The sequence below is a fragment of the Manis javanica genome, chromosome 4 (assembly GCF_040802235.1).
Source record: "Manis javanica isolate MJ-LG chromosome 4, MJ_LKY, whole genome shotgun sequence".
Taxonomy (NCBI): Eukaryota; Metazoa; Chordata; class Mammalia; order Pholidota; family Manidae; genus Manis; species Manis javanica.
The window spans coordinates 133,955,447-133,980,857 of record NC_133159.1 but is presented as its reverse complement, the minus strand read 5'-3'; the positions used below and the strand labels follow the sequence as shown (position 1 = coordinate 133,980,857).

General features: G+C 39.6%; 1 protein-coding gene across 7 annotated transcripts in view; it reads right to left on the bottom strand.

Annotated features, from left to right (window-relative positions):
- The window catches only part of SMG6 (SMG6 nonsense mediated mRNA decay factor), a 244,338-nt gene that overhangs the window by 142,262 nt on the left and 76,665 nt on the right, over positions 1 to 25,411 (bottom strand). Inside the window, exon 1 of one of the 7 annotated variants that reach the window (XM_073235033.1) lies at positions 3,549 to 3,642. The exons of 5 other annotated variants lie outside the window; for them this stretch is intronic. Coding sequence is in view for 1 of the 2 variants with exons in the window: in XM_073235031.1 (XP_073091132.1) it covers positions 411 to 426 (16 nt within the window). In the remaining variant the exon portion in view is untranslated. Of the gene's footprint in view, positions 1 to 410; positions 549 to 3,548; positions 3,643 to 25,411 lie in introns of those variants that run through there. One more of the 7 variants, XM_073235031.1, reaches the window with a different exon arrangement.

The following is a 25,411-nucleotide window of genomic DNA, read 5'->3' as shown; positions in this document are numbered from 1 at the left end:
CAAACCATCATGCAGTACACTTTAAACTTACATAGTCAATCATTTCTCAATAAAACTGAGGGAAAAAACTATTTTAAAAAAAGGGCCAGCACCAAAATATAGTGAATGACAATAGCCAAGAATTAATAAAATAGCAAATCTATCTCTGTGGCCCTGAATGACTATTCTCCCATTCCAAAGCCCACCTTTTTCCCTCTCCATTATCTAAATCCTTCCTTCAAGACCCAACAGAAACTAAACCTGTACCTTGCTGCCTAAAAGGCCTTTATCCGGACTTAATAATAAGCCTAGGCTCGGGACTCAAAGCTACCCTAGCACAGTATCTGCAGCACATTGAGCTTCCCCCGCGAGGCTGGAACCCCACTAGGGCAGGACCTACAGGGCAGGCTCCAGTAAACCCAAGGACTTACCGCAGCGCCTGTTCATCAGAGATCTGTTCTGAGCAGAACCTCGTAAGTGCTGGATCAATTCATTCCCTTATTCACACAGTCGGCATTTACTATAAGTAGCTACCACATGTAAGGCCTTTGTTCCAGGCCTTTTGCTTTCAAAGATGAATCAGGCATGAACTGGAACCTCAAGGAGTTAAAGTTTAATAGGATTTGCACATGTAGTTAACTATAAATCAAAGAAGAAAATGAAAAATATCTTAAAAGGTTAAAGATGATATGTGAATGAAGAAATTCACTGCTACATACTATGGATAGGAAAAGCCTACAAACAACCTAAATATCCACATACACATAACAGAATAGATAGCCATGAAAAAGGGTGAGATAACTCTACTTGTAAAAATACATGTATACAAAAATGATATAATAGTTAAACCTACTATTTATTGAACCTTTACTATTTGCCAGGAAGGGGAGGGAGCAGAGGGGCAAGCGATATACAGGCAGAAGTGGAGAACAGAAATGCTTTCCTGGTTCCAGTCCCTCTGTAGGCCTGGCAGTATCTTTGTCCTCAAGTTCCTTGCAATATATTTCCTTTCTTGTTTAAGCTATTTCAAGATGGTTCCTGTTATTTTCAAACACTCTTAACATACAGAGTAAAGAAGGAAAAAGGAATAAAAAGTGAGGTTAGCATTTGTCAAAACTCACCAATATACACACCTAAAGTTTGTGTATATTGTTTTATGTAAATTATACCTCAATTTACAAATAAAAACAGTGAGGCAGAGACAGTCTGATTATATGGAGGACACTGGTACCAATAACAGAAATACGGTATGTACATAGGAGGAAAGGTTCTGGTGGGGCAGTAGATGATTTGTTACACTGCCCAGATCCCCTCCAGGACTAGAGCCCTCATTTTCCCAACTGCCAGGAGGGTTGGCAGCAGCTGATTCCTCTCCTAGGGTCGCTCTCAGCTGAAGAAAAACATTTCCCCAATGTCTCTCCATCTTTCCAGCAGTAACTCACATCTATTCACTGGTTGACAGAGGGGAGGTGGGGATATAAAGATTCAGCCCCTTTGACCCAATTTGGGACTACTCTGTAGGATTAGACCAGCTCCAGAGCTCCTTACAAAACTGTCTACAGCCTCTGTTACAGCTGCAATGCAGTTCAACTTCTCCCTGTGTTCCATCCTGTTTCCCTGATGTCCCTTCAGGTATTGACCAGAAGAGCATTCCCCAAACAACTTCCTGGGAGATGCAAATCTCCATCTTAAGAGTTTGCTTCCTGGGGAACCTGACTTCCAACATACAAGATGAATCAATTTTTAATAAGCTTGAGATTCCAGGTGAAAACATACAGCAAGTTAGAAATATGGGCTAAAGCTCAGGAAAAAGATCTGGGCAGGAAAAACATTTGGGAGCAATTCCACACAAAGGTGACACTTACGGCTGAGATCTTCAATACACCAATGGGGAAAGACTGAACAGAGGAAGGCCTAGATAATATCTGTAGTAAGTGTTGATATTTAGGTTGCTGGATGAGAAAGGGAAGACCTAAGCAACACGCAGAGAGGAAGGGGAGAACACAGAGAATATAGAGTTATGATCACAGAGAGCATTTCTGGAAAAGTCTGCAGTCAACAAAGACAAATGCTAACAAAATAATTAACAAGAATGAGACATATGATAAATGTTTAACAGCCCTTCTTAATTGAATTGAGTAGGACACATGGTCTGCAGGATGCTCAGCTTTTGTTGGGTTGTCTTTGGCAGCTTCTGTCCGATGGTGGCAGGCATAGGATCTATGTAAATGCCCTAAAGCAGACCCACTGTTAGGCTGGTAAGCAAAGAAAAGCAGAAAGTGTAGTACACAAACTTAAGTGAGCCAAGACAAAGTTGAACTGCTTGAGCAATTTGGAAGAAACCTCCTTCTGAAAGGCTTCTTACAAGAGCATTCCTAGGGACCTTCTGAACAAACAGCTGGGATCCTTGAAAAGGATCACTGTCCTTCTCAAGGATCAAATTTGAACCTTAGTCAAAACCCACAGATACTTAAATAGATAGAACTGAATCTTACATATATATATTTTTGGCATCAGACCATAGGCACAGAAAGGGAGGAATGAGGTTATCACTTATAGACATTAGCAACACTGTCATTGCTTTGAATATGAATACATGAACTCTTCTTAACCACAGCATCCTAAAGTAAATAACATACCTAACAAACAGGTGTTATTTGACCTCTGATCCTTGGCTGGAGTAAACAGAAAGAATTTATCTTCCGTGAACAGAAGGAATTTACTTTCTGCTCCTGTACACAACACAGCTATGTAATATTCTTCAATAAGCTCACTGACTTTCTCTGTTTTCCTCTGGGTATGGCAGGGGGATCCCCATGTTTACATTTCTTGCTGCAACTCCCCCTGCCCAACCTGCAAAGGCCAAGACACAAGCATCATAGACTCCCCAAGAACCAGTGCAGCTATATCCTGCAGAGATTTGAAAACCTGTTGGAGTTCCAAAAGTCAGCACCAATTTCAAATCTGATCAGCATCTCTGAAAGTCACAGTTACCATACAGCTGAATAAAATATTTTTTCATAAATTTAACGCCAGTGTGTCTTTGTTTGGAAACTTTGAAAATACATGTTGTATGGTTTACTGCACTGGAAAAGGTGCCAACAGAGTTTCAAAGGAAGGGAAGTGTATAACTGTTTCCTTTCAAATGCATTTTCCAATGGGATCCATTCAGGGAAAAGGCTGGAACTAACTAAAACATTATTAAAAACTGTTACGGAAAGAGACAGGGAGATGGAAAAAGATAGACCCAAAAAAGCAGAATACATAACCAGGAGTGAGATGGACACACCAGGAAAAAGAAAGGGGCAGAGAGACAGGTTGGACAGGGAAATGGGGTGAGATGGAGTTTTGTCTGGCAGTTGCTGTTCGTGGTCTCATATTGTTGCAGATCAATCGATCAGGGCTGCAGTGCTGCTGCTGGCCCAGTGGCACAAGACAAACCACAGAGTTGGCTTTAAGTTCGGCACTTGTGAACTGCTGACCTTCAGTTTTCAAACCAAAAATATTCTTTGTGAAACAGTAATACCAGGTTCAGCCCAACTAGCCAAGCAAAAACAAGGACTACTAACCTGAAGTAACACCCTGTTCAGTTACATCAGGCACCAGCGCTTTGTAGACATCACCCAAGAAGTCTGCAAACCTGAAACCACACCCCACCAAAAACTAACTCCAGGTTCTGACTCAACCAAGTAGGCAATGATAACCAGGAATGTAAAACAAGTGACATGGTGTTTCAAAGTTGGCTCTACCAGGTCCTATTCAAGCAGGAAGGCCAGTCCTCACTCAACAAAGCCAGATATACAGCAATTCTTTCTGAGGTCACATGTGCATGACTCCAGTGGAATCTGCATGCAATGCTTAGGGCAGGGCTTGGCACTGACTTAGAAGCCATTACATTTCTAGACAAAGAATTAACAGTTTGTAGTGAGTGAGGTTTTTTTTCTTTTTTTCTTTTTTGCTAAATTCATCTAAGCTAAAGTGATGCTAAAACTTATCTCCTAAACTGGGATACTTATGAGAGTGAAAAGAGTGTGCTATTAGTAATTCATGAACAGGATCTATCCCTGGGCAAACCAAGACTCACCATCACTCAAGCCTAAGCCATTGCTGCTTTTCTTCTGTGTGGATCAGTATTATAAAAGTTTAGCTTAGAGAATCTTTTTGAAAAGCCAGGGCTGCTCCTCATTTGTGCCAAAGCACTCTCTTTTTGAGCTCCTCCAATGGAGAGGTAAACAAATCAATTAAGTTAACTGCAAAAACTAACAAGAAAGACTGAGCTGACAATCAGGATTCTGGAGAAGCTAAAAATTCCAGGCAGCAGCTTCAGGGGAAAAGGGAAATATGCCACAGATGGAGCTGCTGAGGCTGATCCACCAGGCCTGTTGGTGCTAGGCCCTGATGCTTCAGCCAGCTTCAAACAGCCCAGTGGAGGGCGGGCAGACCTTGGTGCAAGTTTGCTGAGTTCCAGGCCATCATTCTTGAGGGTGTAATAACCATGGGCTGTAGCACACATGTTGAGGGATGAGGGAAAAAAATAAACAGAGAGACAAAAGAATGAGGATGCACTGCCAATTTCAATTGTGCAGCTTTTATTTTTAAATGCTTATCAAGCTGAGAGAGAGCAGAGTTCTTGGAAAACAAGGTTTCCTTTTTTCCAATGCCAGCGTGAAACACCCTCAAGGACGGGCACTGCACAGACTGTAACAACAAGGAACATGGCTCTGCGTCCTCCCAGCAGCACAGGCTGCCGTGGGTCCCACGCTGCTCTGATTTCGGCTCAACTGAGAACTGGAAATAACAGGCCCACTGCCTCTGGTAAAAACTGCTCTTTTTAAATTTTTTATTAATCTCCAAACTGGCTGTGTTAGAGTTACAGCCCATTACCTACCAACTCTCTTCACTAATAAAATAAATTTATAAAAGTCCTAATTACTACTTTTACTGAACTACGCTGCCTGGGGATCAAGTACACGAAGCAGAAGGCTCAACCAGTTGTCAGGTAGGGGATGACAGGGAGGGGGTGGAGGAGGACCTAGCATCATTAGCAGGAGAGAAAATGAGGTCCACAGAAGAGCCTTAGACCACATGCCTAAAAAGAAACAAAAGGGCACTAACCCTGTTTTGTTCTGAACAGCACAGTGAGGATCCATGCCACCCTGGCATCTAGGGAGGCCTGTCACGAGTTACACAGGCCTATGCTGCCCACGCCCCAGCTCAGCAGCAAAAGAGAACTGCAGTCCAAGACAGATGGATCTTGGTTGGACTCTCAGCACAGAGCCTGGAGAATCTGACCAGTAAGGAAACAACTATCCTTGCCACCCAGCCCACTCTATCCTTTCCCCACAAGAGGAAAAAACAAACAAAACAACAACAACAAATGCAGGCAATTACACAAGAGCTTTATCATGAAGTGCAGGCGGACTGCAGGTTTGGGCCATGCCCTGCACCTCATCCCAGAACACTGATTATGAAGCTGGAAGTGTTACTCACATGCTGAGCCAATCAGCCAGGGCTGGTGCTAAGAAATCTGACTAGATACCAGCAGTCAACTCTGGCACACTCATTTATAATAAAAGGTGTGTACTAAACAAACTAGTTCAACCTTAGACAAAAAGTTAGGATAAAACATAACTATCACCTTTAATTGTCCACAAAGAACCCTCCTCAGCAAACCCCATGTACCTTTCGGATTTTGATAAACTGTATTCTCCTCCAGAGCACACTAAAAACCAACCACTAGCCAAGAATCTTTTTAAAAGAATCTCGATTAAAAAACCTGCTGTGGCAGGTGACTTAAAACTGGTGGCAGACACCTCTTTTGGAGATGGCATTTCACTGAGGCAGAAGGGTCTGCCATTACTCTCTGCATGCCACATGTCTAACTCTAAAGAACTGAGGAATGCTCTCAGCAGGAAAAATACAGCAGCAAATGCTGTGACATCGAAGCCACAACTCCAGGGCCCCTGGAGCCTCTCAAACTGAGCTGCCAGCTAGGGAGCTAACACTAGCTTTGGATAAAATGCAGCTCTGGTAGAGTAATTAATTTTTTTCTTGACTGGGATTACATTAATTTTCAAGGACTAATGGAGTCCAGCTGTAATGGGAAGAGCGGCTGCTGATGCACAAAGGCACTTGTGCGTACAACATTATAAACACACACATACACACGCACACGCGCGCACACACACACACACACACACACACACACAGACCTATAAAAAGGATCCACTATAACAGGATATTTTTAGTTTCTACAATGCTGCACTAAAAATACAGCCCCGGCTGATACATCATGGCAGAGCTATTCTCTCTCTGTCCCTTCAGGAACAATTTAAAACATTTATTTTTGTTTCCTTTTGTGATGGTCAGAGAAGAGAGAGAAAATAGCTACTCATTGATAAGAGGAAACAAGAGAGACATGAAAAATTGAAAACTACCTAAAAACTCATGGAGAAGTTTATTTTATTAGTTCTTAATAAATATCTTGCAGATTTCCTCAGGAAATACACCAGATCACATGTAAAATAGTTTGATACTGATGTCAACTGCATCAACATATGAAGTCTATTAGGGTGAAGCCGCAGCAGGGTGATCAGCATGCTGAAAAACTCCACAGTACTTGTGGTGGGGGGGGATCTCACGGCCTTCCAAATTCTTCGAGAGGTAAAAAAGTCAGCCAAGACGCAGAGAGAGAGAAAAAGAAAAAAAAAAAGATCCCACATCCTGCTTTCAGCTGCCAGCAATGTGAAGTGCCCAGAGATTAATTCTATGTCTGGCCTGGAAATGTGACTTTAAAGCATGAGGGAGGGAGTTGGTGGGGGTGGGGAGCAGTGAAGAGGGAAGAGGAAAGAGAAGGGCAGGCTAACTGAGGCTGGCGGCAGGCCACCACCCCCTCCCAAGCCATGTTTCAATGTAGACAGAAGTAAACCCCAATAGACAGCAGCGCCTCAGCCTGCCAGGGCCTTACACCAGCTGCAGCGCATCTCGCTCTCTCCACTCAGCCCCAAGTGCAGATGTTCCCTACAGCATCACTTCCGCTAGACTTTCTTTTAAAGAAGTAGCACACATATGTTGAGGCATTTCCATTTCTTCCCAACAGGGAGCTCTTTACCTTTAAGGGACTCAAAATAAAGGCAAAACTCTGATGGCAGGTACCACAATGGCTAGATGAGCTGCTTCAGTCTCCCCTGGAAAGGAGCATTCATTGGCTAAAGAGCATTCATTAAGAAATGGGAATTTATAAAAGTGGCTTCCTATTATCTTCAGAGGAAGAAGTCTCTATAGTTTGGGGCCGAGTAAAAAGGCGGAAAACTATGTCAAAGACTTTAATCCAGGTTTCTCAAAGCAGTCCACCATACATTACTACCTCAAAGGGGTTCTGATGGCTTAACCATTTGTGGCGCTTATATAAGGTGGGTTTAAAAGAATTAAAAAAAAAAAAACATTAATGTTTTACCAGGTAGGCATGATTACCTGACTGCAAAGAAGACACTAATTTTTTAAAAAATTATGTTTGTTAAACTTAGGTGTCTAAATTCATTTTATATAAACAAAGGCTCTGAAAAGTTAATGAATCATTATTAAGTACCTGAAGTCAGCCTTCAAAACTATTAGGGATTTGATAAAATATCATATAGTCTCCTAAGGCTAAATAGATGTCACCCAAGGGATAGACAGAGTACACAATATGATTCATAACATACGAAGAATGGAGGAAGAAGAAAAAGGAGGAAAAGAAAAAAGAACCTTTAGGTTATGTTTGTAATAACACACAAACTGAGTTAAATTAGACTGTTAGATAGTAAGGGAATTACCCCTGAACCTCTGGTAATGACGAATCTAAAGCCTGCAATGGCAATAAGTACATACCTATCAACAACCACCCTAAAAGTAAATGGTCTGAATGCACCGATCAAAAGATAATGAGTCACTGAATGGATTAAAAAACAAGACCCATCTATATGCTGACTACAAGGGACTCACTTCAAACCCAAAGACATACACAGACTAAAAGTCAAGGGATGGAAAAAGACATTTCATGCAACTAACCAGGAGAAAAAAAGCAGGAGTTGCAGTACTTGTATCAGACAAAATAGACTTCAAAACAAAGAAAGTAAAAAGAGACAGAGAAGGACATTACATAATGATAAAGGGGTGAGTCCAACAAGAGGATATAACTGTTAAAAGTATCTATGCACCCAACACAGGATCACCTACATATGTGAAACAAATACTAACAGAATTAAAGGGGGAAATAGAATGCAATGCATTCATTTTAGGAGACTTTAACACACCACTCACTCCAAAGGACAGATCAACCAGACAGAAAATAAGTAAAGAGACAGTGGCATTGAACAATGTATTAGAACAGATGGACCTAACGGACATCTACAGAACACTCCACCCAAAAGCAACAGGATACACATTTTTCTCAAGTGCACATGGAACATTTTCAAGAACAGATCATATACTAGGCCACAAAAAGAATCTCAGTAAATTCAAAAAGACAGAAATCGTACAAACCAGCTTCTCAGATCACAAAGGTATGAAACTAGAAGTAAATTACACAAAGAAAATGAAAAAGCCCACAAACACATTGGAGGCTTAATAACGTGCTCCTAAATAATCAATGGATCAATGACCAAATAAAAAGAGAACAACCAATATATGGAGACAAATGACAACAATGATTCAACAACACAAAATCTGTGGGACACAGCGAAGGCCGTGCTAAGAGGGAAATATACTGCAATACAGGCCTACCTCAGGAAAGAAGAACAATCCCAAATGAACAGTCCAGACTCACAATTAATGAAACTAGAAAAGGAAGAACAAATGAAGCTCAAAGTCAGTAGGAGGCACATAATAAAGATTAAAGCAGAAATAAATAAAATTGAGAAAAATAAAACAATAGAAAGAATTAATGAAAGCAGAAGGTGGTTCTTCAAGAAAATAAACAAAATAGATAAACCCCTAGCCAGACTTATCAAGAAAAAAAGACAGTCTACACACATAAACAGAATCAGAAATGAGAAAGGAAAAATCACTACAGACATCATAGAAATACAAAGAATATGAGAGAATACTATGAAAAATTATATGCTGACAAACTGGATAACCTAGAAGAAAGGGACAACTTTCTAGAAAAATACAACCTTCCAAGGCTGACCCAGAAAGAAAGAGAAAACCTAAATAGACCAATTACCAGCAAAGAAATTGAACTGGTAATGAAAAACTACCTAAGAACAAAACCCCTGGATGAGATGGTTTCACTGCTGAATTTTACCAAACATTTAGTGAAGACCTAATACCCATCCTCCATACAGTTTTCCAAAAAGTAGAAGAGGAGGGAATACTCCCAAACTCATTCTACAAGGCCAACATCACTCTAATACCAAAACCAGGCAAAGACACCACAAAAAAGAAAATTACACACCAATATCCCTGATGAGCATAGATGCAAAAATACTAAACAAAATATTAGGAAATCCAATTCAAAAATACATCAAGATGATCATCCATCATGACCAAGTGGGATTCATTCCAGGGATGCAAGGATGGTACAACATGTGAAAATCCATCAACATCATCCACTACAGCAACAAAAAGGACAAAAACCACATGATCATCTCCATAGATGCTGAAAAAGCATTTGACAAAATTCAACATCCATTCATGATAAAAACTCTCAAAAAAATGGGCATAGAGGGAAAGTACCTCAACATAATAAAGGCCATATATGACAAACCCACAGCCAACATCAAACTTAACAGTGAGACGCTGAAAGCTATACCTTTAAGATTGGGAACAAGACAAGGATGCCCACTTTCCCCACTGTTATTCAATATATTTCTGGAGGTCCTAGCCACAGCAATCAGACAACACAAAGAAATAAAAGGCATCCAGATAGGCAAGGAAGAAGTCAAACTGACCCTGTTTGTAGATGACATGATATTGTACATAAAAAAACCCTAAAGAATCCACTCCAAAACTCCTAGATTGAATATCTGAACTCAGCAAAGGTGCGGGATACAAAATTAATACACAGAAATCTGTGGCATTCCTATTCACTAATGATGAACTAGCAGAAAGAGAAATCAGAAAAACAATTCCATTCACAATTGCATCAAAAAGAATAAAATACTTAGGAATAAACCTAACCAAGGAAGTGAAAGACCTATACCTTGAAAACTATGGGACACTCTAAAGAGAAATTAAAGAAGACACTAATAAATGGAAATTCATCCCCTGCTCTTGGCTAGAAGAATTAATAGTCAAAATGGCCATCCTGCCTAAAGCAATCTACAGATTCAATGCAATGCCTATCAAAATACCTATAGCATTCTTCAATGAACTAGAGAAAATAGTTTTAAAATTCATATGGAATGACAGAAGACCCCGAAGAGCCAAAGCAATCCTGAGAAGGAAGAATAAAGTGGAGGGGATTACTCTCCCTGACTTCAAGCTCTACTACCAAGCCACAGTAATCAAGGCAATTTGGTACTGGCACAAGAACAGAGCCGTAGACCAATGGAACAGAATAGAGAGTCCAGATATAAACTCAAGCATATATGGTCAATTAATATACAATAAAGGAGCCATGGATACACAGTGGGGAAATGACAGTCTCTTCAACAACTGGTGTTGGCAAAACTGGACAGATACATGTAAGAGAATGAAACTGGATTACTGTCTAACTCCATACACAAAAGTCAACTCAAAATGGATCAAAGACCTGAATGTAAGTCATGAAACCATAAAACTCTTAGAAAAAAATATAGGCAAAAATCTCTTGGACATAAATATGTGCAACTTCTTTATGAACACATCTCCTGGGCAAGGGAAACAAAAGCAAAATTGAACAAGTGGGACTATATCAAACTAAAAAGCTTCTGTACAGCAAAGGATACCATCAGTAGAACAAAAAGACATCCTACAGTATGGGAGAATATATTCATAAATGACATATCCAATAGGGAGTTGAATCCAAATTATATAAAGAGCTCACACACCTCAACAAACAAAAAGCAAATAATCCAATTTAAAAAATGGGCAGAGGATCTGAACAGACAGTTCTCCAAAGAAGAAATTCAGATGGCCAACAGACACATGAAAAGATGCTCCACATCGCTAGTCATCAGAGAAACGCAAATTAAAACCACAATGAGATATTACCTCACACCAGTGAGGGTGGCCAAAATCCAAAAGACAAACAACAACAAATGTTGGTGAGGTTCTGGAGAAAGGGGACCCCTCCTACATTGCTGGTGGGAATGTAAACTAGTTCAACCATTGTGGAAAGCAGTATGGAGGTTCCTCAAAAAACTCAAAACAGAAATACCATTTGACCCAGGAATTCCACTTCTAGGAATTTACCCTAAGAATGCAACAGCCCAGTTTGAAAAAGACATATGCACTCCTATGTTTATCGCAGCACTAATTACAATAGCCAAGAAATGGAAGCAACCTAAGTGTCCATCAGTAGATGAATGGATAAAGAAGATGTGGTACATATACCCAATGGAAGATTATTCAGCCATAAGAAGAAAACAAATCCTACCATTTGCAACAACATGGATGGAGCTAGAGGGTATTATGCTCAGTGAAATAAGCCAGGCAGAGAAAGACAAGTGCCAAATGATTACACTCATATGTGGAGTATAAGAACAAAGAAAAAACTGAAGGAAGAAAACAACAGCAGAAACACGGAACCCCAAAATGGAGTTACAGTTACCAAAGGGAAAGGGACTGGGGAGAATGGGTGGGAAGGGAGGGATAAGGGCAGGGAAAAGAAAGGGGGCATTATGAATAGCATGTATAATGTGGGAAGGGCACGAGGAGGACTGTGCAACACAGAGAAGACAAGTAGTGATTCTACAGCATCTTACTACGCTGATGGGCAGTGACTGTAATGGGGTTTGTGCAGGGGACTTGGTGATGGGGGGAGTCTAGTAAACATAATGTTCCTCATGTAATTGTAGATTAATGATACCAAAAAAAAAATACAGAGAAAACCAAAGAAAACTTAAAACACCCATAATTCGATCATCCTAGAAATCATGATTAAGTTCTGATGTACAGCCATCAGTCATTTTTTATGAATACATGTATAATTCATATTATTTTACAAAAATGTGATCAATTGCAAAGTTCATAACCATGAGACCACATGGCCTTCAAGGTAAGGAGAGAGAACATTTTTGACAGATGACCCCACTGACCCAGAAAACAGAAATGTCATGACCTGACTCTCCATACTGGACAGCATACATCTATTCATCCTTATACCTTTCCCTGCCTGCCTTAGAGCAAAGAAATTTCAAAGGTATCTCATTTCCTCCTCATCACCTCCTACTATACACATCTCTGAGCCCAAGAGAATCCGGCACACTGGCTCACTCAGCAGAAATGCTGCCCTCAGAACACCTTCCACAGTGCTTCCAAAGCCAACACTAATCAATGAAAAGAGCCATTAGAGATTATGGGAAACTGTATCCAAATGTCTCTGGCTGAATATGATCTCATGCTCTGGAGGCTCATGGGCCCCATTGGCACAGCTTTACTCCCTTGCTGTTGAGCTCAACAGAAGGTTTTACTCCAAGAGCTTTTACTCCATAATGAAGATGTGCTAACATAATATGTTAACGCACAGATGATTCATTCATTACTGCAAAGTAGGATAGCCATGAAAGGCAACCATATTCTTTCCTCCCCAAAATGACAAGATAACACAACTACTCAGCTACAGACCCCACACTAACTTTCCAAGTTTGAGTTATTCCTGATGGGAAAGTTCTCACTTGAGGTGAGTGAGGTGAAAAGTCTGACACTGCTAATGCAGTACATGATGACTCCAACCTTATCCTAAGGTATAAAAATGGGCTGGTCTCAAAACTGAAGGAACGAAACAGCAACAGTCTCACAGGCTCTGAGAAAGGACTAGCAGTTACCAAAGGGAAGGAGCTGGGGAGGGTGGGTAGGGAGGGAGGGGGAAGGGGATTAAGGGGCACTATAATTAGCACCCACAATATAGGTTGGTCATGGGGAAGGCAGTACAGCACGGAGAAGACAAGTAGTGACTTTATAGCATCTTACTATGCCCATGGACAGCGACTGCAGTGGGGCTGGGCATGGGGACTTGATAGTATGGGTGAATGTTGAAACCACAATGCTGCTCATGTGAAACCTTCATAAGACTGCATATCAATGATACCTTAATTTTAAAAAATGGGCTAGTCTGCTGGTTAGGAATTTTTATATCTGACACAGAAAAGACCTTTCACAATGTTGTCACATTATTTAATTAAGCATGTAGGTTTCCTCACATCTCTTACCAATGGAATGAAATTATCTAACAAATGGTGCTAGAATTACCTCCAGCTAATGGAAATGAAAATATATTTGCAGAGCCAGTTAAGAACTTCTCCAGTGGAAAGACCCTTTAAAGTTTAAGAGCAGAGGAATAAATCACAAAGGAAAAAACGTGACTTTTTTTTACCATCTGTCACCATACAAAGTTATTACAGTATTATTGACTATATTCCCCATGCTGTACTTTTCATCTCCTTGACTTGTTTCGTAATGCGAAGTTTGAACCTCTTTATCCCCATTACCGATTCACCCATTCTCCCTCCGCCCTCCCCTCTGGCAACCACGTGTTTGTCCTCTATTTGTTTTTTATTTTTTCATTCATTTGTTTATGATGTTTTTAACTATGTAATATTTTTAAACTTTTGTACATTGACCATAAACATAATTAAAAATCAAATACAAGTAAGAAAATTGTTAATGAATATAGACATGGCTTACTATATTTATGATCTATAAAGCTCAAATGAATTGATATGAAAGATCCTAGGCTGGAATGGAAAAATGAGCAGAGAACAAGACTACACAGAAGTATAAATGGTTAATAAAAAATAGGAAAAGACATCCATTCTCACCAATTATCAAAGGAATGCAATTTAAATCAGGATAGGTTGGAAGACAGTTTGGAGGTTTCCTACAATATTAAACATTCTTACCATATGATCTAGCAATTGCACTCCTTGATATTTACCCAAATGAGTTGAAAATTAAGTCCACACAAAAACCTGCAAACAGATGTCTGCAGGAGCTTTACTCACAATTGCCAAAACTTAGAAGGAACCAAGATGTCCTTTAGAAGGTCAATGCATAAACAAACTGTGGTACATTCAGACAATGGATATTATTCTGCACTGAAAAGAAATGAGCTATCAAGCCCTGAAATGATTGGAGGAACCTTAAATGCATTTGCTAAGTGAAAGAAACCAATGAAAAAGGCTATACTTTATGATTCTAACTATGTAACATTCTGGAAAAGGCAAAACTATGGACACAGTAAAAAGATCAGTGGTTGCCAGGTGTCAAAGGGAGGGAGGATCACTAGGCAGAGCACAGAGGATATTTAGGGCAATGAAACTATTCTGTATGATACTATAATGATAGATACATGTAATTATACATTTGTCAAAATCCATATAATATATTAACACCAAAAGTGAACCTCAATGTAAACTATGGACTTTAGGTGAAAATGATCATTGTAGGCTCATCAACTGTAGCAAATGTACCACTCTGGTTCCTGATGTTAATAGTGGGGGAGGGTTGTGCATGTTTGGGGGCAGGAGATACAAGGGAAGTCTCTGTACTTTCTACTCAATTTTGCTATCAATCTAAAACTTCTCTAAAAAACAAAGTCTACTTAAAAAAGAAAAATATAGGTTTTCTTCTATCATTTATTCAACAAATAATATGAACACTTATGTTGTGCCACAGTGTATAGAACATTAAAAATACTTAACACTAGCAAGAGGTGGTAGCTGGGCATTCTCAAACACTGCTGCTAACAGTGTAAGCTGGCACAACTGCTTAAGAAAGTAATCCAGCATCATGTATCAAATGCATTAAAAGATTTCAAACTTTAACCCCAAAGCTGAGCTTCTAAAAATATATTCTAATAAAACAATATGAAATACAAAGGTTTTATGTACAAAGATGTCAATTATAGCTTACTTATAATATTAGAAAAGTGGGAAAAGAGTCTGAAAGCAGTAATGATTAAGTGAATATTAACATTATTATGAGAACATTCAGCCATTAAACACGTTTATATAAGACTTTTATATCTCTGAATACTTACAATAAGTGAAAACAGTAGAATCAAACATTTTATACTCAGTATCCTTTCAACTGTGTAAAAAAAAACCCTTAAATAATCATACATACATATAGGAAGGAATGCCATTGCTGGGAAGTTGGTTTACAGGTGGTTTCCACCTTTTTTCTTTTCTTTTCTCTTCTCTTTTTTTAGTACTCCCAATAAAACTGAAAATGCTAAAACTTAAAAAAGAAATTGTTTAGCTTACATAAACAGGACACAGTTGCTCCAGTAAGGTGAGAGTAAAAATATGGTAAATGAGTAGAGAAAGAGAAATAAGAGAATATTTATGGGCAGGAAGAAAGGACAGAGAATAAATAATGAAACATTTAGACCAGAAAGGACAGAACTTATGCTATTCTCAAATGAATTTTGCTTTCCAGAGCCCTGAACACACTGACTCCAGGATTAACAGTAAATACCAAGGCACATATAATGTATTTTAATTTTAATTTTAATTTAATGTCAGGGTACAAAACATATATTTGGAAATTACATTTTCAAAAACATGACCTTAACAAAAACAAGCAAAGACAGTAAGATTATGAACAATGACCCAGATAACAGATGTTCCTGGCCCTGCCGTTCAATCTTCATTACCCAGATTGACTTGCTGACAAACTTTATTCTTGACTTGAATCCAATTCAAAACATTTACTGAGAACTTACAGCACACTAGGCACTGTTCTAGATCTCACAATACATCAGTGAATAAAACAGGTCAAGCATCACTACCTGTAGAGAGCTTACATTCTTGCAGAGGATAAATAAGCAATAAACTTATTTTTAGAGCTTACAACCTGTAGAGAGCTTACATTCTTGCAGGGTAAAATAAGTAATAAACATACTCATAAAAAATAAGTTATCTAGGATTTAGAAAATAAGTGTTATGAGAAAAGAAAGAGCAGGACAGGGGAGATCAGGACTACAGGGCAGGAGGGTAGCAGTGTTAAGAGGATAGTCAGGGTAGGCCTTATGGAAGTAACATTAAACGAAGATCTATATATATAGGAGGTGAGGGATTTGCCATACAGATAGCTGAAAGCAGAGTACTGCAAGTAAACTGCTAATGCAAAGGCCCAAAGGTGAGAGAATCACTGGCTTATCAGAGGACCTGAAAGAAGGCTAGTGTGGCTGAAACAAAGTAAGTCAAGGGGGAGAACAACTTGAATGAGGTCAGAGAAAGGCAATATGGAATTAGGGAGAAGGGAGAGTTATATATCGGAAGGCCTTGTTAAGACTACGGCTTTTACCCTGAGTAAAGTGAGAAGCCAATGGAGGATCTGAACAGAGTGACCCGATCTGATGTTTTTAATAGAATCACTCACTGCTGTATAGAGAACAAAGTGTGTCTGTGTGTATGTGTGTAGTGTATGTGTTTGGAGGGGGACAAAGGAGGAAAGAGGGAGACCATCATTTAGGAATTTTAAGTCTCTCTGGATTGTTTTTCTCTTTGTGTTTAATAGGAAGTTTTATCCACAAGGGGTGTTCAAGCCATGTTTGCAAAGAAAGTTTTCTCATCCAGTGTGCAATCTTGAAGAATGTGTCAATGGCCTGCAATTGTGTCCTTAGCAGGCATCTCCAAATAATGATTACCAAACATTTCTCTCTGCTCATTGCCCTGACACAAGTTCTGGGCATCACCCTCTCTCAGGGGAGAGGTGAAAAGAGGTTATGCAGAACAAGCAGTGATAACAGGATGACATCACAAGTGTGCCTCAAAGAAGCCCCCAGTGAATTCAGCTCATAACTACTCTACAGTGATTTACTCTACCCTTCCAGCGCCAGCTGGAGAAGGGATGAAGAGAGCTGACACAGCCTTAAGCCCTGAGCAGGCATTAGAAGATTTTTCTCCCTCCAGTCCCCTGCCAGCCCCTCCCCTTTCAACCGCTGATCCTTGCTTCAGAATCCAAAGTGTGAACAGCACGTGTCTGGATTTCAGAAACCTGCCCAGCAGTTGAAAATTCCCTGTAGCGTGTCAACTGCTGCATCTGCTGTTGGCACTTGGGGCAAGGGATCACACGGGCATTTTCTGAAATAAGCTTCAAGTTGGGAGTCTTACATCTGAAGAGGGGACTAAAGAAGCCAGAAAACTCCAATTACAATAAATAAATTCCTAAATATGACAATCTGCCTTCTAAAAAGCTGAGACATATAAGTGAACCAAACATCTCTAAGAACAACAGTACTTAAGAACAAAAGCACAGAGCACCCTGACTAATGGAAAGGATTTTATGGGCCAACAGGGTTCACCAGATATGCAATGTAATGCAATGTGGCTGAAACTAGAGAGCATTCTTTTCCAGATCTGCAGCTCAAACCCTTTTGGTAATAAATGGCTTCTATCATTTCAGCTGCAGCTTCCCTCCCCAATGCTTTACCTTTCTTCCCCACCCAATTAGTTCTCTAAGTAATCTATACCTTAAAAACACCTCTTGGAAAAATTTTAAAATGTAAGCCCAGTAGCACCATTTGCCATAAAACTAGACCGTAGTTGCTGGAAAAGGAGCTACTCTTAGTAAGAGCAGCCTAATGTCCTTGCCACCCTAGATATGGGGTGCCCCAGACACACTGCTCAGAAACAGAGCTTAAAAAAAAAGCTAGAGTCTGACAGTAAAAAGAAAAAAGGAATCACAGCATTTCCTCTAGTTATACAGCAGGCAAACTAGGTACCTAGATCTACTCTCTCAATGAAACAACTAATTATCTTCGGATAAGTATTTCAAAAGTCCTTTTAGAAGGCATCCATGAATTAGAAAATTAAGAAGGAATCCTCTGGTCAGAGATTGGGCAAATGTAAGTGAGGACTATAGCCAGCCTTTACACTGAACATTTGCTACCTGGTGAACTTGAGCTGTGGCTTCTAAGTACTCATGGGTACAGCAAACATAAGAGGATACCCAAGGTCTCTGCCATAAAGCTGGGATCCTACAGAGCAACATCCAAAGTATAAGGGTGAATCAAAAATAACCCTCAACCCTTTGAGAAGACGGTTGGAGATTGACTATGTCAAACCCTGGGACTGACTAGAAAACCCTGGGTCTGACTAAAATATTGCACAGAAAATAAGGACTATGCAGTAGCCTTCTCAGGGGTGTGCAGCCTGATTTCACGTTACCTGGGTGGTCTGAAAACACTCCAGCAGATATTTTAATTCACGGTGATTACTTCAGACTGCCCATACCAAGCTGTGGATGAAAGCAAACTCAAATCCTCTCCCCATTCTCAATCCAAAATCTCCAAGAATTCCTACTAATGAAGTCCCACAGAAAATAAGCAAATTACAGAAAATGGCACAAACAAGGCACATGAGCAACAAGCAGCAGAAACTCATCTAAAAAGACCTCTTTATCATAGAGTCTCTAAAATAACTGTATTTAATATATTGTAAAGAAATAAAAGACAAGCTTACAAGTATGTTCAGAAACAAGAAACTATAAAGAAAAAGCAGACTTGAAAAAAATATAGAAATAAAAATATATAATTGAAATACAAAACTCAGTGGGGCATATTTAGCAGATTAGATATAGCTAAGGAAAGATTCAGTAAACTGAAAGACAGAGTTAAGGAAGTTATCTGGAATGTAGCACAAAAAAGAGAGCCAGAAAAGTGAGAGAGAGGTTTAAGAGACCTTAAAGACAGAGTAAGGTCTAATATATGTCCAATCAGAATCACAGAAAAAGAGAAAAAAAATGTTTTTAAAAAGCAGCTAAGGAATTTCCAAAACTCCTGAAATCAAGTCACAGATACATGAAGCCCATTAAATACTTAGCAGGAACAATAAAAAATAAATCCAAATCTAAACAAATCATTAAAGCTGAAGAACATCAAAGAGTTAAAAAGAAAAAAAAGACCTGGAAAGCACCCAGAGAGGAAAGATAGATTACTTTCAAAAGGGACATATCTAGGCTAATAGCTGACTTTTAATTAGCAACAAGGAAAGCCCAGAGACAGTAAAATATCTTAAACAGGCTAAAGGAAATAACTGTTAACTTAGAGTTCTATGACCAGTGAACATAGATCTTTTAGGACTAGGGAAAATAAAGCCTTTTTCTGACAAATAAAAATTTTAAAAGCTTGTCATCAAAAGAACTTCACTAAATAAATTCTAAAGATTATACTTCCATACTTGAAACTATTATAATGGCAACTATACTTCAATTTTTAAAAAAAGACTTTAAATATATATATATTTCAGGCAGAAAGAAAATGATCCCAGGCAGAGGGTCTGAAATGCAAAAAGGAATGAAAAAAAAGTAGTAAATATATGGGTGAGTCTAAACAAACATCAATAAAATAATACAAAACAGAAATGAAAATAGTAATTTGTCTTGAAGGATTAAAGGGAGAATTTAAAATATCTGACAACATCCTAGAATATACACTGGGAAGATAAACTTGGAAGGAATGAATAGAATTTATGTGTTCTATGGTCCCTGTATTATTTAGGAGGAGAATGAAAAGGCTGAATAACTTCTGACTTTTGGCAAGGTAAGTATGCATGTCCTAATTCCTGGGGTAACCACTAAGAGAAAAGCATCCTATTTGGGGAAGGGGAGAAAGAATAGTAAAATAAATCCAAAAGAAAGTAAGAAAGGAGAAAAAATAGAATAGGTGGGAGAATGGGAAAGCACTGAGGGAAAATATTTGCAAAATGAAATAGCATGGCATATCCAGTAGAAAAGCTACAGTAAAAAAAAAAACTGACAATACTAAATGCTGACAAGGATGCAAAGAAATTGGCAGCTCACTCACACTGCTAGAGGGAATGTAAAATAGTTCAACCACTCTGAAAAATAGTTTTAACAGTCTCTTATACAGTTAAACATACACTTAACATATGACCCAGGAAATACACTCGTAGGTATTTACCCAAGAGATTAAAACATGTTCACAGAAATACTTTCTTACAAACATTCACGGCAGTTTTATTCATAATAGCCCAAAACTAGAAACAACCCAAATGTTCATCAGTAGATAACTAGATAAGCAAAACTGTAATATATCCACACAATAGAATACTATTCGGTAATACAAAAGAATGAAATACTGCAACAACATGAATAAATCTCAGGAATACTATGCTGAGCAAAAGAAGGCAAACATAAAAGTACACACTGTATAATTCCATTCACATGAAACTCTAGAATCTAAAGACACATCTAATGTATGGTGATAGAAAGCCAAGTGTAGGAATATGGAGGTCAACTAGGATGGACACATAGCTTTCTGGGAAATGTTCTGTATCTTGACAATGATAATGATTAGTTACGTAGGTATGTAAATTGGTCAATCTCATTGAAATGGACAATTAAAATGGGTACATTTCACTGCATGCAAACTTTACTTCAATAAAATGGATTTTTAAAAAACAGGATGGTATATATAAATCCAAATAGAACAATAATTACAATAACCACCAATGGACTCAGTGCTCATAATAGTCCCAAAGAGAAAACAACTCAAATGTTCATGAACACAAGAATGGATAAACTGCAATAAGTTAATAAAATGTAGTATTGTACAATGAAAATGAATAAACTACAACTGCACACACTGACACAGACAGAACTCACAAACATTACATAGCCAGAGAGAAAAGAATATAAATAATATGAGTAGCATGATTCCACTTACACGCAAGCAAAACTCAAACTATATTTTGTTTAAGGTTGCATCCTCAGATGACAACCGTATAAAGCACAGCACAGAAATTAATTCCACAGGTCAGGATGACAATTACCTGTCAGGGCAAGTGAGAGCTAGATGGGGAGGAAATGCATGGGGAGTTTCTGAGGTACTGACAACCTGGGTGGCAGTCAGAGAATTCTGACTCCCCCAACTCTCTCATCTCTATTTCTGTTCCTCTTCTAGTCACAAGTCACATTCAAGAATCATTTTCTTCTTCAAAAAACAGCAGCTGCTCAGATTTGGAGAGGAGGGGACTGCCTGCACTATTTAGCCATCTCAATTAAGTATACATAAGTTTTTGTATCTTCTGATATAAAAGGCTGGAAACTAGACACCTGGGTATGATTTAATAGCCATACAACCTTGTTTAAATTACTTAACCTTTCTGATATGTTCCTCTTCATCTATAAAATAGGATAAAAAATGTCTGTCCCTTAGAGGGCTGACAGAAATCAAATGAGAATATGCACAGAGCAACTACGAAATGTCATCAGGTATTATCACAGTGTTGTACTGTTGCTGTCGTTATTGGCGAGTACTTTTGAAAACTACAGTTCTTCCCCAGACCAACATTTAGTTGCTTAGTGTCCAAAGCCCAGAACATACCCAATTACCCTATGTATTCAAAAAACAGTATGGGAGGGAAGAGCCAAGATGGCGGCATGAGTAGTTCAGCAGAAATCTCCTCCCAAAAATATATTTTTGAAAATACAACAAATACAACTATTCCTAAAAGAGAGACCAGTGGATACAGTAAAACAGGCAGGCTACATTTACATCTGCAAGAATTCAGCATCACACGAAGGGGATAAGATACAAGCCGCAGCCGGCGGGACCCAAGCACCCCCCCGACCCCAGCTCCCCGGCGGAAAGAAAGGAGTCAGAGCAGGGAGGGAGTGAAAGCCCAGGACTGCTAAACAACCAGCTCTAGTAATCCGCACTGGTAGCACGGACACACTGTTCATGGTGTGCTGGATATTAAAAAAACGGAAAAGCAAAACCTGGAGTGGGTCCCCACAACCGGCTCCCCTGGGACAAAAGAAAAGCGAGTGCTTTTTGAAAGTCTTAAAGGGACAGAGACCTCACAGCTGGACGAAGTCCACCTGGCACACACAGCCCAGCAGCTGGGAATCCTGGGGAACTCTAGGTGACCTAACCCCCTGGGCAGCAGTGCAGCTCTGAAGCTCCTCAAGGCGATAAGGAGCCTGCCAGTTGTTCCCCCGGGTGGCGCAGACCCTGACATACTGGCCCAGGAGTGGGAGAGCAGCCACATGCGCTGGCAGCGGCGCCAGATGGGCTGGGGAGAGGCCTGTGGGAGCTAGTGGCAGCAGTGGCCCACGTGAGCTGGCGGCGGCCAAGTGGCCCGGGGGCGGCCCATGCGAGCTGGCGGCAGCCAAGCAGACCAGAAGCAGCCCACATGAGCCCATGGCGGCGGTGGCGGCACAGCAGCCCAGGAGCAGCCACACCCCCAGCAGCAGAACAGAATCCCCTTCCAGTGCACAGCTACCCACGTCAGACCCAAAGGCCACTGACAGTGCGCAGCTGCCTGGCAGGGGCACCACTCTCACAGGAGAGCACACTCAGTGCACCTGCCACTCCCTGCAGGGCTCTGTGCTACCCAGACGGATTCCCCGCACACAGCAGCTTAGGGGATTAACCCAGAGGCCGCTCTGGGAGTGTGGGCAACCGACACAGGCAACGGAGAATGGCAAGGCAACCAGCAAGCAGGAAAGGACTTGGTTCTCCCAGCTGACACACGCGCTACCTGCCTAAAGCTACCTCTATCACCATGAAAAAGCGGAATTTGGTCCAGTCCAGAATTACCCAGACAACCCCTGACAGAGGGCCTAGGGAGATAGACTTCACCAATCTCCCCGAAAAAGAAGTAAAAATAAAGGTCATAACCATGCTGACGGATCTGCAGAGAAATACGCAAGAGGTAAAGGATAAAGTTCGGAGGGAGAATACAGAAATAAAACAATCTCAGGAAGGACTTAAGAGCAGACTGGATGAGGTGCAAGAGGCCGTTAATGGAATAGAAATCAGAGAACAGGAACACAGAGAAGCTGAGGCAGAGAGAGATAAAAGGATCTCCAGGAATGAAAGAATATTAAGAAACTGTGACCAATCCAAATGGAACAATATTTGCATTAGAGGGGTACCAGAAGAAGAAGAGAGAGAAAAAGGGATAGAAAGTGTCTTTGAAGAAATAATTGCTGAAAACTTCCCCAAACTGGGAGAGGAAACAGTCTCTCAGACCATGGAAGCCCACAGAACTCCCAACATAAGGGACCCAAGGACGACAACACCAAGACATATAATAATTAAAATGGCAAAGATCAAAGACAAGGACAGAGTATTAAAGGCAGCCAGAGAGAGAAAAAAGGTCACCTACAAAGGAAAATCCATTAGACTATCATCAGACTTCTCAAGAGAAACCTTACAGGCGAGAAGAGAATGGCATGATATATTTAATGCAATGATAACAGAAGGGCCTTGAACCAAGAATACTGTATCCAGCATGATTATCATTTAAATTTGAAGGAGGGATTAAACAATTCCCAGAGAAGCAAAAGTTGAGGGAATTTGCCTCCCACAAACCACCTCTACAGGGTATTTTAGAAGGACTGCTCTAGATGGAAACACTCCTAACACTCAATAGATGTCACCAGAGAAAATAAAATCACAGCAAAGAAAGCAGACCAACCAAATACTAACTAAAGGCAAAAAATAAAATCAACTACTCACAAAAGCAGTCAAAGGAAACACAAAAGAACACAGAATAAAACACCTAACATATAAAGCATGGAGAAGGAGGTATAAGAAGGGAGAGAAATAAAGAATCATCAGACTGTGGTTATAATAGCTTAATAAGCAAGTTAAGTTAGACAGATAGTAAAGAAGCTAATCTTGAACCTCTGGTAACCACAAATATGAAGCCTGCAATGGCAATAAGTACATCTCTTTCAATAATCACCCTAAATGTAAACGGACTGAATAAACCAATCAAAAGACATAGAGTAACAGAATGGATTAAAAAAGCAAGACCCAACTATATGCTGCTAACAAGAGACTCACCTCAAACCAAAAGACATACACAAACTAAAAGTCAAGGGATGGAAAAAGACATTTCCTGCAAACAATAGGGAGAAAAAAGCAGGTGTAGCAGTACTGGTACAGGATAAAATAGACTTCAAAATAAAGAAAGTAACAAGAGATAAAGAAGGACATTATATAATGAGAAAGGGGACAGTCCAACAAGTGGATATAACCATTATAAATATACATGCACACAATACAGGAGTACCAACATATGTGAAACAACTACTAGCAGAATTAAAGGAGGAAATAGAATGAAATGCATGCATTCATTTTAGGAGAAATCAACACACCACTCACTCCAAAGGACAGATTCACCAGACAGAAAATAACTAAGGACACAGAGGCACTGAACAACACACTAGAACAGATGGACTTAACAGACATCTACAGAACTCTACACCCAAAAGCAGCAGGATACACATTCTTCTCAAGTGCACATGGAACATTCTCCAGAATAGACCACATAGTAGGCCACAAAAAGAGCCTCAGTAAATTCAAAAACATTGAAATCCTACCAACCAACATCTCAGACCACAAAGGCATAAAACTAGAAATAAATTGTACAAAGAAAACAAAAAGGCTCACAAACACATGGAGGCTTAGCAACATGCTTCTAAATAATCAATGGATCAATGACCAAATTAAAACAGAGATCAAGCAATATATGGAGACAAATGACACCAACAGCATAAAGCCCCAATTCTGTGGGACACAGCATAGGCAGTTCTAAGAGTAAAGTATATAACATTCCAGGCCTATCTAAAGAAGGAAGAACATTCCCAAATGAATAGTCTAAAGTCACAATTATTGAAAGTGGAAAAAGAAGAACAAATGAGGCCCAAAGTCAGCAGAAGGAGGGAAATAATAAAGATCAGAGAAGAAATAAATAAAATTGAGAACAATAAAATAATAGAAAAAAATCAATGAAACCAAGAGCTGGTTCTTTGAAAAAATAAACAAAATAGATAAGCCCCTAGCCAGACTTCTTAAGAGAAAAAGAGAATGCACACACATAAACAGAATCAGAAATGAGAAAGGAAAAATCATGACAGACCCCAAAGAAATACAAAAAATTATTAGAGAATACTATGAAAATCTATATGCTAACAAGTTGCAAAACCTAGAAGAAATGGACAACCTCCTAGAAAAACACAACCTTCCAAGACTGACCAAGGAAGAAACAGAAAATCTAAACAGACCAATTACCAGCAAGGAATTTGAATCAGTAATCAAAAAACTAACCAAGAACAAAACCCCTGGGCCAGATGGATTCAATGCTGAATTTTATCAGACATATAGAGAAGACATAATACCCATTCTCCTTAAAGTTTCTCAAAAAATAGAAGAGGAGGGAATACTTCCAAACTCATTCTATGAAGCCAGCATCACTCTAATACCAAAACCAGGCAAAGACACCACAAAAAAAGAAAACTACAGACCAATATCCCTGATGAACAT